This window comes from Trichoderma citrinoviride (assembly GCF_003025115.1).
Source record: "Trichoderma citrinoviride strain TUCIM 6016 unplaced genomic scaffold BBK36scaffold_13, whole genome shotgun sequence".
In the NCBI taxonomy this organism is placed as follows: Eukaryota; Fungi; Ascomycota; class Sordariomycetes; order Hypocreales; family Hypocreaceae; genus Trichoderma; species Trichoderma citrinoviride.
This window is the reverse complement of record NW_020194721.1, coordinates 880,423-895,670: the sequence shown is the minus strand read 5'-3', so window position 1 is coordinate 895,670 and position 15,248 is coordinate 880,423. Positions and strand designations below refer to the sequence as shown.

The 15,248-nt window shown below is 53.7% G+C and overlaps 2 protein-coding genes across 2 annotated transcripts; both read right to left on the bottom strand.

Annotated features, from left to right (window-relative positions):
• Positions 1 to 910: 910 nt before the first annotated feature.
• BBK36DRAFT_1136346 (G-protein coupled receptor protein) lies at positions 911 to 2,504 on the bottom strand. Its single transcript, XM_024892949.1, has 3 exons — positions 2,215 to 2,504; positions 1,886 to 2,152; positions 911 to 1,819 (listed from the first exon to the last, which is right to left on the bottom strand). The coding sequence occupies exons 1-3, from the start codon at positions 2,469 to 2,471 to the stop codon at positions 994 to 996; spliced, it is 1,350 nt and encodes a 449-aa protein (XP_024746848.1). The 5' UTR covers positions 2,472 to 2,504; the 3' UTR covers positions 911 to 993.
• A 9,383-nt stretch (positions 2,505 to 11,887) lies between these two features.
• On the bottom strand, positions 11,888 to 14,473 carry BBK36DRAFT_1126167 (hypothetical protein; the record flags this gene model as incomplete). The annotated part of the gene is made up of 1 exon (XM_024891354.1): positions 11,888 to 14,473. The coding sequence occupies one exon, from the start codon at positions 14,471 to 14,473 to the stop codon at positions 11,888 to 11,890; it is 2,586 nt and encodes an 861-aa protein (XP_024746847.1).
• Positions 14,474 to 15,248: the final 775 nt, after the last annotated feature.

Sequence of the window (15,248 nt, the reverse complement as noted above, 5' to 3'; positions counted from 1 at the left end):
TTTTTTCTTCCCTATTTCTTCTTCTTTTTTTCGGTCCCTTTTCGCTTCGGTGTTGGTTGGTCAGTCCCCTCGTTGTGCTCTGCACTCTCCAGATCCCGCCCCGTTCCCGCCATTCCCGCCTCTCCCGCATGGCCAAATCACCCTCGAAGCGAGTTCCTCCTCCTAGTAGGTCCCTGAAGCAAGGTAGTTCACAACAAAAAGCAAAGAGAAACCCATTGAGGTAAAAGACAAACGCAACAACCAGCTTCTTCCTTCAAGAGAGTTGCAAATTAAAACATCGCCATGCATTGCAATGCAAGAAACCAGAATTCAAAAGAAAGAAGGCTGCCGAGTCAAGGCACACGACTCACTCAACTACCTAAATCGTCCATCCTGCTCATGCTCGCTCGCATCTTCATCCGTTTGAAGGATTTCGCATAACGAAAATTAGTCTGCCCTCCACACCCCAGACAAGACGGACAATCCCACCTGCCCGGTTGCGGAGATGGTGGGAGGGCCCCTGGTTCCTGAACGTGGCTGCTCGGACGTAACCCCTGAAAGGGCGCCATGGCTTGGGGGGAAGAGAGGGGTACGGTTGGCCCGGATCTAGATTGCAATTGAAGAGACCAAAGACAAAGACCTCACCAATGAGCCCTCGTAAAAGTCACAATCACGGTGCATAACGGCCCCAGTGAGCGAGGCAAATGGCGAATGCAGCATACTTCAGTGTTGATAGTATTCTCTTGTAGATAGTCATAGCAAAAAGTCCTGGGTATCTTTCCTGCCTCCTTAATTCCTAGTAGCGAGAGGCGCCGCCGTCCCTGAATACCCAAGAACTCATCATCCTTTGCCGTCGTGATAAAGTTGAGAGAAAGAGAAAGAAGAACAAATGAGATGGTGCATCATTGAAAGAATAAAACGATTCAAGCCCTCCAGAGCAGCACGCTCGGAGCGGCGATTAAACAATATACCCGAATAAGAAGCGACACAACTCTCATTCCACCTTTGTCGTCATCATGTGCTTGATCGTCCATACGCTGAATGGGACTCCACCGATGAATGGGCGTCTGCCGAATGGGTTCGGGTGTTGGCCAGCTCCGTCATACTCTCCGAGTCCATGCCCTTTGATCTGTTTCCTGGCCTGAAACTGGCGATGCCTCGGCTGTGGCGTTTGTTGGTTTCCTCTTGCGGCTCCGCTCCTCCCACCAGCTCCATCACCTCCGGCCGTTTGCCAGTCTTGATATCGTCCCAAAAGCTCTTGCATGCTTCCCATGATGTTACGGCGTAAATGGCAGCGTTCCAGAATCCTTGCAGTGGAAGCACAAAGGCACTCATGGTCTCAAGGGGAGCGTTGATCTCTTGGGCCTTGACGACGGAGTAGACTCGGTTGGCGCTCGATGGGATCCACGTAACGAGCAGCGCCGTGAAGAAGAGAAGCGAACACTTTGCGTAAGCCCATGCTGCGTTGTTGATTTCGTAGTTTCGTCGTCGTGCCGTCGGCTCCTTCTTCCTCCCCAATCTCGACTTCTTGGCCGTCTCTGTGACGACGGGTCTGACGGGTTCAATCTTGTCGCCCGCGGCGGGCGCGCTGGCTGAGATGTGCACGGAGTAGTTGGCATCCGGATCGGAAATGGAGGGAGCGGCATGTGTGCGGAAGTCTGTAGGGTTCTGCGGCATGGCCTCTGACGTCGTAACCGTCACCTCGGTTGTCCTGAGCGTGGTGATGACGTCGATGGAAGACAGGCCTTCGGAGGAGTGAAAGTCGTTGAGCTGCTTGTGCTTCTCATAGATGGTTCGTCCGGCTCGAATGTAGATGAAAAAGGTGGCAAAGATGACGACCCTACACTCGCATCAATACACTTATCCCAACCCATAATCCCTGTTGCTTCAGACCGGGAGAACTCACCAGACGGGGCCGTAAAATGTGGCAATACGGAAAACATCCCACTCAGTTGTAATCCAGCACCAGAGGGTAGCATCGCCGTAAGCTCGAAAGCCGTCTTTGTTCTTGAGGAAAATGTATACAAACGCAGGAATGAAGGGAATGCCGTAGCAGCATAAGAGATAGGGAATCTCCATTCGCCGCAGCTTTCTCGCGTCATACTTGTGATAGAAGGTCAGATAGACGTTGAACGCCATGGCCAGTGTCCAGAATGCATCTGCAGGCATGAACCTGTGAGCAGTTAGTCAAGTGCGTCGTAATGAGCAAGCGAGCGTTGCGTGAGAGGTGCCTACATCTGAATGAGGAACCCTTGCAATTGGCAGGCGGGAGAGTGCGGCTGGCTGATAAAGCTTCTGGACATGAGTGTGCCCACATTCGTCATCATGTTGCCGAATGAAGCATAAAACACCAGTCTGTTGATGGGCTTGTGGAACGAGCTCGAGGCGCAGAATGTTATAATGATGAAGACACATCCGATGAGCGAAACCACTGAGCAGCCTCGCTCGATATTGCTGATGGTCTCCAGCTGGCCTGCGGTGAGGGTCCCCATCTTGGGCAGTCGTCGTTATCCGGCGATTCGAGTTTCAAGTAGTATGTATCATCGACGGTGAAGGGGGCAACTGAAGCCTCGAGTCGATGGGGGAAAAGACGTGCCGGCAGCTCCGGTCCTCGTCGTTGAGTTAGGAGGACAGTTGGTTCCCAGTGGAAAAGAATACGGCCCGTCCCTAGCAAGGCTCTCCAGAGGGGAAATCTGATAGTGTTATATGTGCAGTAATGGATTGGGGGAGAACTGAATCAGGGCTTGGCTGCTGGTGCGTACCAGGACGTCCAACAGCGTGGGCAGGGGTCGATGAAGAGGGTGCGCAAGAGAGCGGCAGCACTACCAGTAGTGCCGAATTGCAAATTTGCGAACCATAACAGGGCTGGACAGCGAGGGAAGGGTTAACATCAAATATGGAGCAGCATGGCAGCGAACTTCCGTCCTAATGCTAGCAAGCCAGCCCTCTTAATGTAGTATCTGATCGACGCAGTAGACCTGCTTCGTCGCCGCAACCACACGGACCGTGTTCCGGAGCCAGAAGGGCGACCGCTCGAAGATGGCACGCGAGTACGTAGTACTGTAGTAGCACTACTCCGTAGTAACGTCGAAAAACAGCTAGGTGCCCATGTCTCAGGTTGTCTGTCACCAGGGTGCCTGAGTGTTTGAACGGTTGGGGCGTCGAGTATAACGGGGCACCATGTAGACGCAAGCCGTCTCTGCTGCTGTGATACGACGCGGCGAACAGGTCCAAGATGCTTCTGAGTGGGCATGGCAAGTCCACGGTTGGAAGCCTAACGACATCGTGGCTAGACTAGGGACCGGGGGGGAAGGACGAGACGACGAAACCAAATCAACAGCAGCCGTATGGGGGAGCATCGTTGGAGGGCCGGAGATTGAGTCCAGTATCATGCATAGTGTGGGTGGATTGGGTCGGTGGGCGGCCGGTGGAGATGCGATATAGCCATGCAGAAGCGAGGTACAGGCAGGGCCGTTCGACTGCATTGATACCAGCTCGGACGGCATCGTTTAGCCCGTGAACCATGTCCCGTTGGTCGGCGAACTTGCGAAATATACCTACAAACGTGGCAAAGCGTTTGACCTTGGACCGACATGGAACATTACTAGAGGTTCGCTGTGTGCTTGAGCCCTTCATCAAGACCAGCTTGTCAGGGGCAGTCTGTCCTTGGCATCGAAGAATTGACATGTACTAGCCCCGTTACCAATCGTTTCGGGGTCGTCCTCATGTGCCCGGCATCTGGGGAATTCATGACAGCAGCAGTATGAGGCACGGAAGTATGACGGAGAGCGTCTTACTTCGTTTGCCACAAACTGGCATATTATAAAACACGGCATTGGGGCGCTTGAATAGTGTATTGCACAAGACGTAAGCAAGGATCGTCAAAGGAAAACGCCAGAAGACCGGTTTCTTGGGCCTTCGTCTCATGTCCAGGAAGCGTGCTACTACTAGCAAGTTTGCCCGCGCGGGAGCGCATTTCGTTTGACCGTCTGCGTACGGAGTGCGGACTGCAACTCTGGACAGAAGCCGTGCTGGGGCCAAGGTGTCTTCGGGAAGCCCCCCCCATACGGCCCAATGGCTGGGGCTCGGGCTAGCGTGGCTGCAGAGTCATAAACCCTGAATGCAGGGAATAAAGCATCCGGGATTCGACTCCACAGGCTCGAGGTACGAGCAGTTTCGTGTAGGGCTAGCTGGTGCCTAGTTGACGAGAGCATCCCTTGAGTGACGATATCAGAGTCCCCCGTTTGGTGTTGATCTGCGAGGCGATGCGGAGGTGCAAATGTCTGTGCCAAGTGAGCGTTCCTCGTATGCAGCTAGACAGCGACAGAGAGAAGTTATGGACTAGGTTCATGATAACGCCGTGGAAGCCGCAAGCCAACCCCGATTCATCAAAGCGATTAGACAGTTTTGTCATCATGTGCAGAAGAGGGTCGATCCGTTCTAATGAGGCCAACTGATCACTTGAACATGGGCTCCACGATACCAAGCCGCGGGGTAAGGCGCGGCCAAGGCTATTGGAATCGCCACCAGATGCTCATCTCACGGTGATCGAATCTTGCCAAGAGAGGCAGCTGTTCCAGAAGGTGAAGAACATCGTGATGCAATCTGTTTGCTCCGGAGTTCTGGCGATTGACGGCGGGCCAGGACTCTGTACCTGCAGGAAATAGTAATACTATATCATGCCATGTGCGGCAGCCCAGCAATTGTTGACCGTTTGTGTTTGTCTGTCTGCACCTGCATGTCAGCGCTACTAGCCCCAGAAGGGTCCAATGACGGAGCGCCAGCGACGACTCCATTTGCCTCTTGCTTGTCCTCTGAAATCTCTTCTTCTCGTTTCTGCAAACTTGTAAGACAAACGTGCGGTTGGGCTCTCGCGGTGAGCGCAGCTAGCCGCCCGCAGCGGGTCGGAGCAAAAGGCCTTGGACTGGACCGGGCTGGTCGGGGTCAATTCAGCCTAAGAACATCGAAAACTCCATTGACATCTGCCGCTGACTGAGCTAGAGCTGTCAACCGCGACTAGCGGAAAGAGCAAGATTGCGGTGTCTTGGTTTAGTTGGGGGATCTGGGATGAAGCAATAGCGTGGTGAGGAGAGAAGGGGAGAGAGGAGGAGAGGAGATGAGATGAGGAGGGACAGGTTGGACAGATTGGGCTGCTGCTCTGTCGTCGATGACCAATTCTCTGTTTGGTGCTGTTCCTGGCTCTCGGACCGTCTGTGGCCCCGTGCCTTCCCCCAGCTGCTCCCCTTTCTTCACCGGGCGGGCGCCTCGCCAGCACACCGTACCTGCATCTCTGCAGCAGTACCTGCGGTGCGATAGCCTACCAGGCCCTCTGCAGCGGATGGCACTAACACGACCCCTGTACCCGCACGTCGTCATGATCCATGCTTGCCATGTTTGCGGCCTGCAATCCATCATCAAACGCTGCATCTTGGCCGGAGAAGCCAGTGCCGGCCAGGCGACAATCAGTGCCGCGACAGCTCGAGGGCCGCCATCGACTAAATTGCCGACGATCCAATGCTGCGGCTGCAGCAAATCAGGCGAGCGCAATAACGCCAGCCGCGGCCGTTTGGGAGATTCGCTGCCCCCGATCAGCGCCTCTCCAGCCAAACGAGGCAGCGTCGGCCATGCTAGCCCGGCGAGATCCTTGAAGCCAGGATCGATGAAGAATCTCCTAGATCCGACCTTTCAACCGTCTGGGCCGTATATTAGATGCCATTGAAGCGACGAACGGGCTGCCCCACACGCGCATTTCCCATTCGAGGCCAGCATCACCAGGTCAGGGAAGCTTCGAAAAGGCCGACAAAAGGGGCTCGCCGTTGATGGACCAGTCAAGGCCGATGCCTCCATACCGCCAGTTGACGGCTTCCAACGGACTGCTGCAGGTACTCGAGGCAGCTGAGGTACGGGGGTTTGCCACGGGTTCGCCACTGATGCTCTCTTCCTTTCCAAATTTGCATTGAGCTTGGCTTGGATTGGTAACACGGCAGCGAGTCATGCCGCCCCTCTGCGAAAGCATCAAGAGTCATGCCTGGTGGGACTGCGCCGCGCCGCGATTGCTCTTTGGTATCACCGGCCGGCGGCCGCACGGGACGGCATGGACGAAATTTTCAACGGGACTCTCTCCTTACCCATTCCCGTCTTACGCGGCGGGAACACCGTATTAACATGTGGCCTCGCGAGGCTGGGGCACGGATGCCAAAGCACGGAGCGCACGGCCATTCTGCAGACAGACAAGGTTTCGACATCACGCTGCCAGGACGGCATGACGGATACCAAGGTAGGCGAGTGCGAGGCGCCATCAGACGACGACTCGGTAGTTCATTCGACGGCTATCGAGTCCTCCACCTCGATTGCTACTGGAATTGCTGTCGATCATGTCGCGGCTCCTAAAACTCTCCCATGTCAGCCTTGCCTGGAATCTTGGCATATCGCAACCGAACCTCCAAAAGGAGAGCCAAGCATCTGTTTCAAGACGGTGTTTTCTCGGAGGCACTCTCTCACTCTCTTGGTCATCCTAGGTCAACTCCTGTTGCTATGGAGCAGTTCGTATGCATCTGTGGATACAAGCTTCTCGACGCCCTTAGGGCAACTTTAGCCTTGGAAAGCTCCGAAGCTATTGTATCGTTAGACAACCATAGCTCCAGGTTTCAGACTCGGCCGCCCTTGATTCGACGACATGGTCGGTGAGCGAAAGCACGTTGCGTCTCGCTGATCGTTTCTGAAGGCTATCTTCGACAATCGTCGTTTTGCAAGGCTGGTGCGCATTGAGCTGCTCGAGCTCTTGGAAACCTGAATATGACTGTCCTTTGTGGGAATCGCGGCCAGTCTTGCTTCTTCAAGCAAGGCTGCTCCGTTAAGTCGAAACCTGCGCACACGGTTATCTCCTGCTACCATGCCTCTGCCATGCCTGGTCTTTGGAGTTTCAAGACCTTGCTCAGATCAAAAGAGGGGTTCTCGACGAGTCGTTGTTGATTACATTGCATCACAATGCTGCATGCTCTAACGAAATGACCCGAGTCTCCAAGTTGTTGCGACGCGGTAGTATCGACAATCAGCCCGAACGTCTCTCGACGCCGCTGGCGATACGCCGTGAGGGGCTCATGGACACCGAGTAACACGGCAGTCTTCTTACTTGCATTGTTCCAACATCGCTGCGGCTAGGCACGGCGAACCGGCTTCCGACACCAAGATGCTAACACGACTCAAGCATGCCCAAAGAGGTCAAATTCAGAGAGCTCGTGAGGGGACATTTACGTTCTAACGGGCGCCCGACGCCTTTGGCTACTGCTAAATTAAGCAACTCCAATAGTTGCTTCCATATTGGCCCCTCAGTAGGCCATCCGCTCGTCCGCCTACCAATCTGCTTGGGCGACGATGAAATTTGCGACAGTCTGAGAAGACATTTTCTTCAAATGGAACATGGCAAGTGCAAGTTCTTGATGGTCAACATTGCAGTCTGTGCTCTCTCGTAATTATCCCTTACATCCCTGCCTCAGGGGTAGAGACATTGCATTGACTGCTACCCCGGAACTCGCTCGTCATGGTTGCAGTCGTCTGGCATTGAACCCATAAATGACTGAAGGCAGATGAATGGAGGGTCCGAGGAGATGCGAGAGACGTAAACGAGCTTCAGGCTCGAAAGGGAAGAGACAAGAAGTGGGGGAGTATGGAAGTGAGGTCAAGATGCCTCTATGCCCATTTCTGCTACTGTTGCGGTTCCAATACGTGCAGGCGTGTGTTCTACTAAAGCATCAGAAGGACTAAGTCGTAGCAATGGAAGGCTCTTTGCTCTTCGTGAACTGCTTCTTCCCTGCTCCTGAGCAGGAGATATGGCGGTGTATACTTAGCCGCAAGGGCTTAACGGGGTTTGAATTCTGTAAGAGAATTTCCTGAACTTTCTTAACCTTTTCGACTTGTTACCAGACTATTGAAGCAGGCCAGTCAAGATATACCCTATATCATCCTCGAAGCGTCCAGAATAAATTGGTGATCTTGACCTTGCAGTGCTTCGACTCTTCTTCACACGAGACGAGACTGCATGCACAGCAGCTCGCCTGGACGACGGATATGTATACAGACAGCTGACCGAAGACGCAACGAATGCCTTCGCACACTGAACCATGCGTATCTAGCAGTATGCTGCTGTAAAACAGCCGTTTGGAACCTGTCGCGGTAAGGGAAAAACCAGACATTTGCCATCGAGCCCCCAGCGGGGACAAATCCAGCCGCACATTTGGTTGCGACGATGAACAAAATGGCCCGTATTTCTTATGGCGCCTAGGTGGCTCGGATAGTGAGATGATTATATACATCAAGTCCTTCACGGATCGAGGTTTTGATGTGATTTTTGAAGGCGTGCAATATGCATATGTAACGACTTCTGATGGAAAATATCAAAAACATCTGGGCATATCCTTTGATATCTATACTATACTATTCTGAAGCGGAGGAGTTGGTATATCACTCCCCAACATGACTTACCAAAATGACCGCGTGTTGTTCGATTATTCTCCTCATCGTATCGCCGCCATGCTAATAAACAAGAACAAGCAGAAGGTCAGTCACATCCCGAAAAGGGCATATTGGTCCAACAGGGCATTCATTATATTCCTTGCCGGCTCATCGCTTATCAGCTCCGCGTCCCAATCAGTGAATTCAACTTTTGAAAAGATAAATCAACGTCTGTTATTTCCCAAAATAGTCCATTAAAGTAATGCGTCTGATGTAGTTGCAGCTCAAGATTCACTTCTGAGCCTTGGTAACTCGCCGAGCATCCTGGGCGTTGGACGCCTTGAAGAGACTGAACTTAACCCCGTATCCGGCATACGCAAACTCGCGCAGCTGTCCCGCTCCTCATTATTCTGCAGTCTCACAAGTCCAGCGGTCTCATCGATCTGGTTTGCCTGTGCTATCCTATGTATTGCCCCCATTGCTGTTGACACTCTTTCGTCGTTGCAGCATGAGGCCTATATAAACTCATTATACACCCTCGTAACACGCTTAAAACTCTTGGCATAGCGCTGAGGAAGAGTCAAGGTTCGCATATCTGCTCTTTCACATTTACCTCTGTGTTTCATTGAGTGTAAGTAAATAGAAGATGCAGATGTAGGCATATATCGAACCTCTTCAATGACATTGACCTACCCCATAGCTCATACCTATTTTCGCCTTCAGAAGAGAACATCAGCAACCTCTGTGTTCTTTCTCTTCATAGTCATTATAAAAAGGGATGCTCCTGAGAGTGCCATTGTAGGATCAAGCTGCCCTTGCTGATGGAGCCTGGAGAAAGAATTACGCATGTGAAAGTCGAGTTCTTCTGCCCATCCAATCCGCATCAGCATTTTCCAACATCAAGACTTGGGGAAGAACCTGGATGAACTCTCACGGAAGCGAGTACAAGCAAGACCTAGTGATATTCTTATCATTAGCAGCACCTTATATGATAAACCACTTCCGCCATCCTCTTCTCCGCAAGTGTGTTCTCCTGTAATCGTGCTTACCTAGGTAATACAGCATACACCCACTCCTCAACACAAGCGAGTAACAGCCAGATAATAACTATGCCTTCTCATTAGAACCCAAATATACCAATGAAGTCAGAAAAATCTCAAGTTGCAAAGCTACCCTTAAAAACTAGGTATCTAAGGAACTGAATGCAGAGCTCTCATTCGGGGCATTGGTCCAGCACCACCTCATAGTTGATCTCGTACAAACACCACTTGAAACTGAATATTGCCTCATAGTAGACTGCTACCCAGGTAGTTTACTTGGAACATTAGAATGTCATTTGTATACTCACCCTGCTTGCAACGGATCGGTTCCGCCCGCTTCATCGCAGTAATTCTTCTCCTATAGCATAGAATTATCTGAGCTTGAACCATCAAGATGAAAGCAATACTCCCTCAACCATTCCCCAACCATCACCATCCCACCAATACCCTGTGTCAAATCGAGCCTGTCATTTTCCCAATTCCCCCAGCTCACCCGTCATCCAATACCTCCCCCACAGTACAAGCGCATCTACGTAGCTTGATGTACGCCGGGCCTACGCCAGCAGGCCGCCTCGCTCACCACTCGACAGCTGGCATCAGCTCGCTATAAAGCAAGCCTGCTGAACGATGCGCTGGCTATTTAGTAGTCATACGCGCTACTTCACTTATGCAACGCCAGATCCCAATCCTAACCACCTTTGGCACTCCATACCTATGCACGTCAGCCCATCTCTGCACCTCATCCGCCCTGTACAAAGACACAAATGCTCCAGACGCTACTACCGTGAGCATGGAATGATTCCGTCTCCTGTCGGAGCCGCTCGGCTCTCTCTCACATCTGTGTGACGTGAACATGTGAATGCAGCCGCCGGCTTACTTGCTTTGTGACAAGTCTCCGTTACACAAGCAATGTCTGGCTTCATAGTGGCGTCAATGTGATTGTGACAGATCGCATGTCGGTTATGAGTTCTCGCATCTGCTTCTCGATAAGCCGCCTCAGTAAAACGGCCGCCGGGACTCAACAGAGCTCTAGTCAGCCGCCGGAGGCGTGACATCAAAAGACATACGTGCGCGCAATCGAAGCACCATCTTGGTCCTCGAGTCTGCGCAAGCCTTGCCGAGAACAGGCACATGTATGTGCTCGAAGCAGCAAAATGAGCGAGATTCCCCTCCCCTGCCCTGTTTCCACCAAGATCACCCATCGCCGTAACAAGAAGGGAAGTAAAAGAAAGGGCTTCCCGTCTCAGCAGTTCTCGCATGCAGCGCTCATGCACGGCTTTAATGGCACCACGTAGGGTCGCAAAGGCGCATCACTTGCATTGCGACTATGCGGCTTGCGGACAAGAGTGCATGTGCCCTAAGCTCGATGCGAGCCGTTACGCACCAACAGCCCGAGGACCGAGAGAGCATCTGCATATCCCGTGAATGAACCTGATGCGACCTTCTGCAACCTTCTGCGGCCACAGGACTAGCTTCAACACCATGTTGGCCCTCGAGTACCTGTACTTTGCGCCAGATACTGCTCCACAGCTGCGCGTCAAAGATGAGAAGCTTGTCTCACCACGGCGTCGAGAGGTGGGGAAACGGAGGCTCCATAGAGTTGAGGGCGAGGCTCGGTCCGGTTCGGCTTCACGGGAGTTGATTCTCGTTAGAGCCACAATGTTGGCGATAAGGGGATGATCATGTATAGTAGATACTAATATGAGGAGTCAAAAGAGCATCACCCGGTTGCCCGGCTTTTATTTGCGACCGTGTGTTATGAGAAGAGAAAGGGAGAGAGACATTGATGATAGAATAGGTTGAACAGGCTGGGGATTGAGAAGCGCAGAAAGAAGCAGAGAGCATATCGAATAGCTAACAGTCAACATACCGAAGAACAAGCCAAAAAAAAGGGGGGGAAACAAGACAACCTTGCTCGGGCACAGAGCCACCCCTTGTAAGGATTCAATACGCGTCAAAGTCGTTGATGCGAAAGACAAGACAGGAGTGAAACGAAGAATAGCACGCAAGGAAAACAGACAGAGGGCTGGGAGTCAGAGAAAGAAAACAGAGGAAACGAAGGGGAAAAGCAAGGGGAGAAGGACAAAGGGGGAAGGGGGTATCACTTTATTGCCTCCATCTAAAGCTCCTAGCAAAAAGCGCTGGAGCGTGCAAAAGGCCGACCCAAAGTGTGTTTCCATCTATCCAATCCAGAAACGAAAACAAGGGGGAAATTGCTTCACCGTGTCTTGAACATCTTGCCTAAACACCAAATCGCGAAGGGAAAAATCAAAAGGCCACTCCCAAGCATAATCTGTAAATCAACTTAGCCGCCGCTTTTGAACAAAAGAAACTTCACAATACCGCCACAAAATCGAATCAAACAAGTCAAGTGGGGGGAAATGAAAGGGAGAAATGGTAGGAAACTCTTAGCAGCTTCAGCCATATTCGGTCATGGCATCGCTATTGTCCACGGGCTCATGTTTTTGATAGATGTGCCGGGGACCGCCGTCGGATGCTGCCCGCGAGAGCTGCAGCAGCGATCCTTGGCGAGAGGAATAGTCCGAATTGTCGCTGGTGATGGGCTTGAAGAAGCCATCCGTCAGCGACATGGTGCTGTCGCGCCACCAGTAATGCATCACATCGCATTGCCAGCGCCACATATCTCGAATCTTCAAAGACCGGCTGGCCTGGAAGGTGGATCGCAGCAGCACAGCGTTGAGGGGAGACAGCCGCAGCTGGTGAAGAAGCCATCGATTCACATAATCAGCCTTCTTCCCACCGTCGCAGTCCCGCATGAGGTTGTCAATGGCATACTCCTTGGAAGCCAGTCTCTTCCTCACACCCTTGTCTGGATGGTGGTTCGGGAGTCGAATGGCTGCTTTGAGCGCACCCAGCGGGGTGAGCGGCTCATCAGCTAGCACATGGTCTGGCTGGGAAAGTAATTCGTTGAACTCGGCATGGCCCAGTGTCTTGCGGCTGCTCAGAATCGTATGCTCGTCGTCCAGATCCAGATCCTCGTATTTGACCTGCGGATTTAGCGCATATTCCATCTTGATGGACATGTGCTTCTTCATGACTCCCTTCTCCTCGCACATCTTCCGGAGTTGATCGACCCGAGCTTCTAGGCTGACCACCACGCCATGCATCCGTAGCTCTTCGGACGGAAACTCGTCAAAGAACTCCTTCATGTCCGATTCGTCCGAGGCCTTCTGGTTGGTGGTCTTCTTCAACTGCTGTTCTTCCTCGTATTGTTCTCGAGTAGAGAGCAGGTCTGCATATTCGTCGCGGGCGTTCCCTAGGTAGCCCACCGCTGATGTCAAGTCGACATACAGCGGATGGGGATCTTCAGCAGGGCCGAACGGAGAAATGCCCCTGAGCTCGTACGGTATCTCTGCCTGGTCAATGTTGAATCTGGCAGCGCCAGAATCGCTGAAAACGTCTGGCTGGCGCTCCTCTTTGGTTTGCTCAGCCGCCAGGATGCTAAAGAAGCGAGTCTCAAGGATGCTCAGGTCACGTTCTTCTTCGTCCAGCATGGCCTCCAGAGCCTCATAGTTGGACTCCAAAACTTGATAATCATCTCTCAGCTGCTGCATTTTCTCGAGGCGCAACTGCAACAGCTCTGTAGGGGCTTGGAACGGCTCTCCTTGACTGATCAGCACAGGCCTGACGACACTCATGAACGTGTTGTCGGCGGCATCCTTCTCGCGTCTCTTTTCCCGTAGCTCTTTTCTCCTCGACCGCATCTCGGCCCGCGTGCCGCTCAGCTTAGCCCGCTTTTCTTTCAGTTGCTGCCATAGCGTCTCTATTTCGCCGTGCGATGAGTCGTTGGATTGCACGGAGCCCTCCAGGTGGGACTCCGTGTCGGTAGGATGCAGAACTGCAGAAATGTCACCTAATCTCGATCGAGATCTCGTTGGACTCCTTGACTTTTCGTATTGCGATACCCATGCTGTGATTTGGTTGGCTGCTGACGATCTGCTCTGCCGGCCTAACGAACCAAAGGACCGACCAGCCGGCAGCTGTGGCGGAAATTGCCGAGCATTACGGTAGGCGATTGGGTCTTCATTGGATGAGGAAGAAGAGGACGAAGAGCTCCATGTCTCGTCATCTCCAGGTCTAGTCAATGTGAAAGTCAGTGCTTCATCTTCAGGGCTATTGCTGCGGCGACGACCCGACCGTCCCGAGTTCCGTCTGCCTCGAGAGGGTCGCGGCCGCACGTAATTGCTGACTGAAAAGCCGGAAGCAGACTGGACCAGATGTTGCGTGCTGAGTGACGCTCGTGAAACTAGAGAAGATGGTGATGGGAGTGTCTGGTCAGCTAGGCTTAGATCCGGTCCGCTTGTCGTTGGAAGACTAGAAAAGAAAGATGAAGATGTTAGAGGAGGCGAGTTGAGTGGTGGTGGAGGCGGAGGCGGCGGATGAGGAGGGACACCACGATGTCGAGCTCTGTGGCCATCATCGGTACTGCCCATTCCGGAGAGCAATGGAAAGGACGGTGACGCCTGAGCCATGCCGGTAATGCGAGGAGACGACGGAAGTTGAGATGGGTCTTGTCGAGATAAAACCGGGCTCGGGTGATGGTATCCGGCAGCGCCGCTCAGGCTCCTCGGCACAAGTCGACTTACTCCCCTTGCTCCGCCACGGCCTCTTCCACGGCCCCATTCCGCACCTCGCCGCGAAGGCGGAGGAAGAGCCGGGGGGAGGAGAGGAAGCGGAGAGAAGACATCGGAGGTCCTGCCGGGGAGAGGCGTCCGACTGCCAGCCGAGGCAAAGGGGGTCAGCGGTGGGCTAGACACGATGGGATCAGGCGTGGTGACCCTGCTAGATATCGTAGACGTGTCGCTATGGAGCCGCCAGCGATCGCTCTCCCTAAAGTCCTCGTCCTCGTGGGATGATGGTGCGGCGGCGGGGACAAAGGAGGCGGGCGTCACGTCCATACGGCCGTCCATGTTGTCGCTGGCGGGATCGCCCACAGGTGGGATGCGTGGGCTGACCCGTCCTTGGCCTTCGGCGGCGTCCATGGAGGCGGCTCGAGGATGCTGGCAGCGGCTCAAGGCTCAGCATTGCCGCTCGTTGATCATCCTTCCGGGTCGATGTCATCCAAAGTCGCGGAGGCGCGGTGGTTGGGCAGCGGGAAGCGGTGCAGATGCGAGAGGTGCCGGATCGAAGCCACACGAGGCTCTGCAGATCTAGAGGCGAGAGGTAGCGGGTCTGACGCGGCTCCGATTCGTGCATCCAGCAAGAATCTGCGTGCGAATGGCGACGGAGCGTGTGCGAGTACGATAGGAGTGATCAGGCTTGCTTGTCGCCTTGCGGCCACATGCTGTAGGAGTGAGTGAGACGGACGGACGAGTGTGTCTGATGTCGGCTGTCTCTGTCGTGAACATGAAGCAAGACAAAACGTGGGCCGCCTGCGTTCCGTCTGTGTCCGTGTACAAGTACCAGACAGTAACAGCCCAGACCAAACAGCTGCCCATAGCGCCAGCCAGCCACATGGCCCAGCGCGGCAGCGGTTGGCTGAAGCCCCCGTGGCCGCTGGAGCCAGCACTGGAGCACTCAACTGTCGTCGACGCCTGCCCGGACCGCTAGAGGCGCTGCAGCGTATCAGAGCACCGCCCACGGCCTGGTAGCACGAACACCAGCCCGCCCGCGCTCTTCCGCTAGCCCTACAGCGCCACAGCGCCGTGCGGCCACTAACGACGGTGCTCGCAAGCGCTACAGCGCCTAGCCAGGGCTCCACCGCACGGGACGGTTGACGCCAGCGAGCACTGTGCTGGGGTAAGGGCGGGGCCTTCC

What these genes read in the sequence shown, in the direction of transcription:
- BBK36DRAFT_1136346 (XM_024892949.1), bottom strand. Translation starts at nt 2,471, where the DNA reads ATGGGGACCCTCACCGCAGGCCAGCTGGAGACCATCAGCAATATCGAG. An exon ending in CAAGGGTTCCTCATTCAGAT is followed by an intron (nt 2,153 to 2,214) that starts GTAGGCACCTCT and finishes AACTGCTCACAG; the next exon opens with GTTCATGCCTGCAGATGCAT. An exon ending in ACATTTTACGGCCCCGTCTG is followed by an intron (nt 1,820 to 1,885) that starts GTGAGTTCTCCC and finishes ATGCGAGTGTAG; the next exon opens with GGTCGTCATCTTTGCCACCT.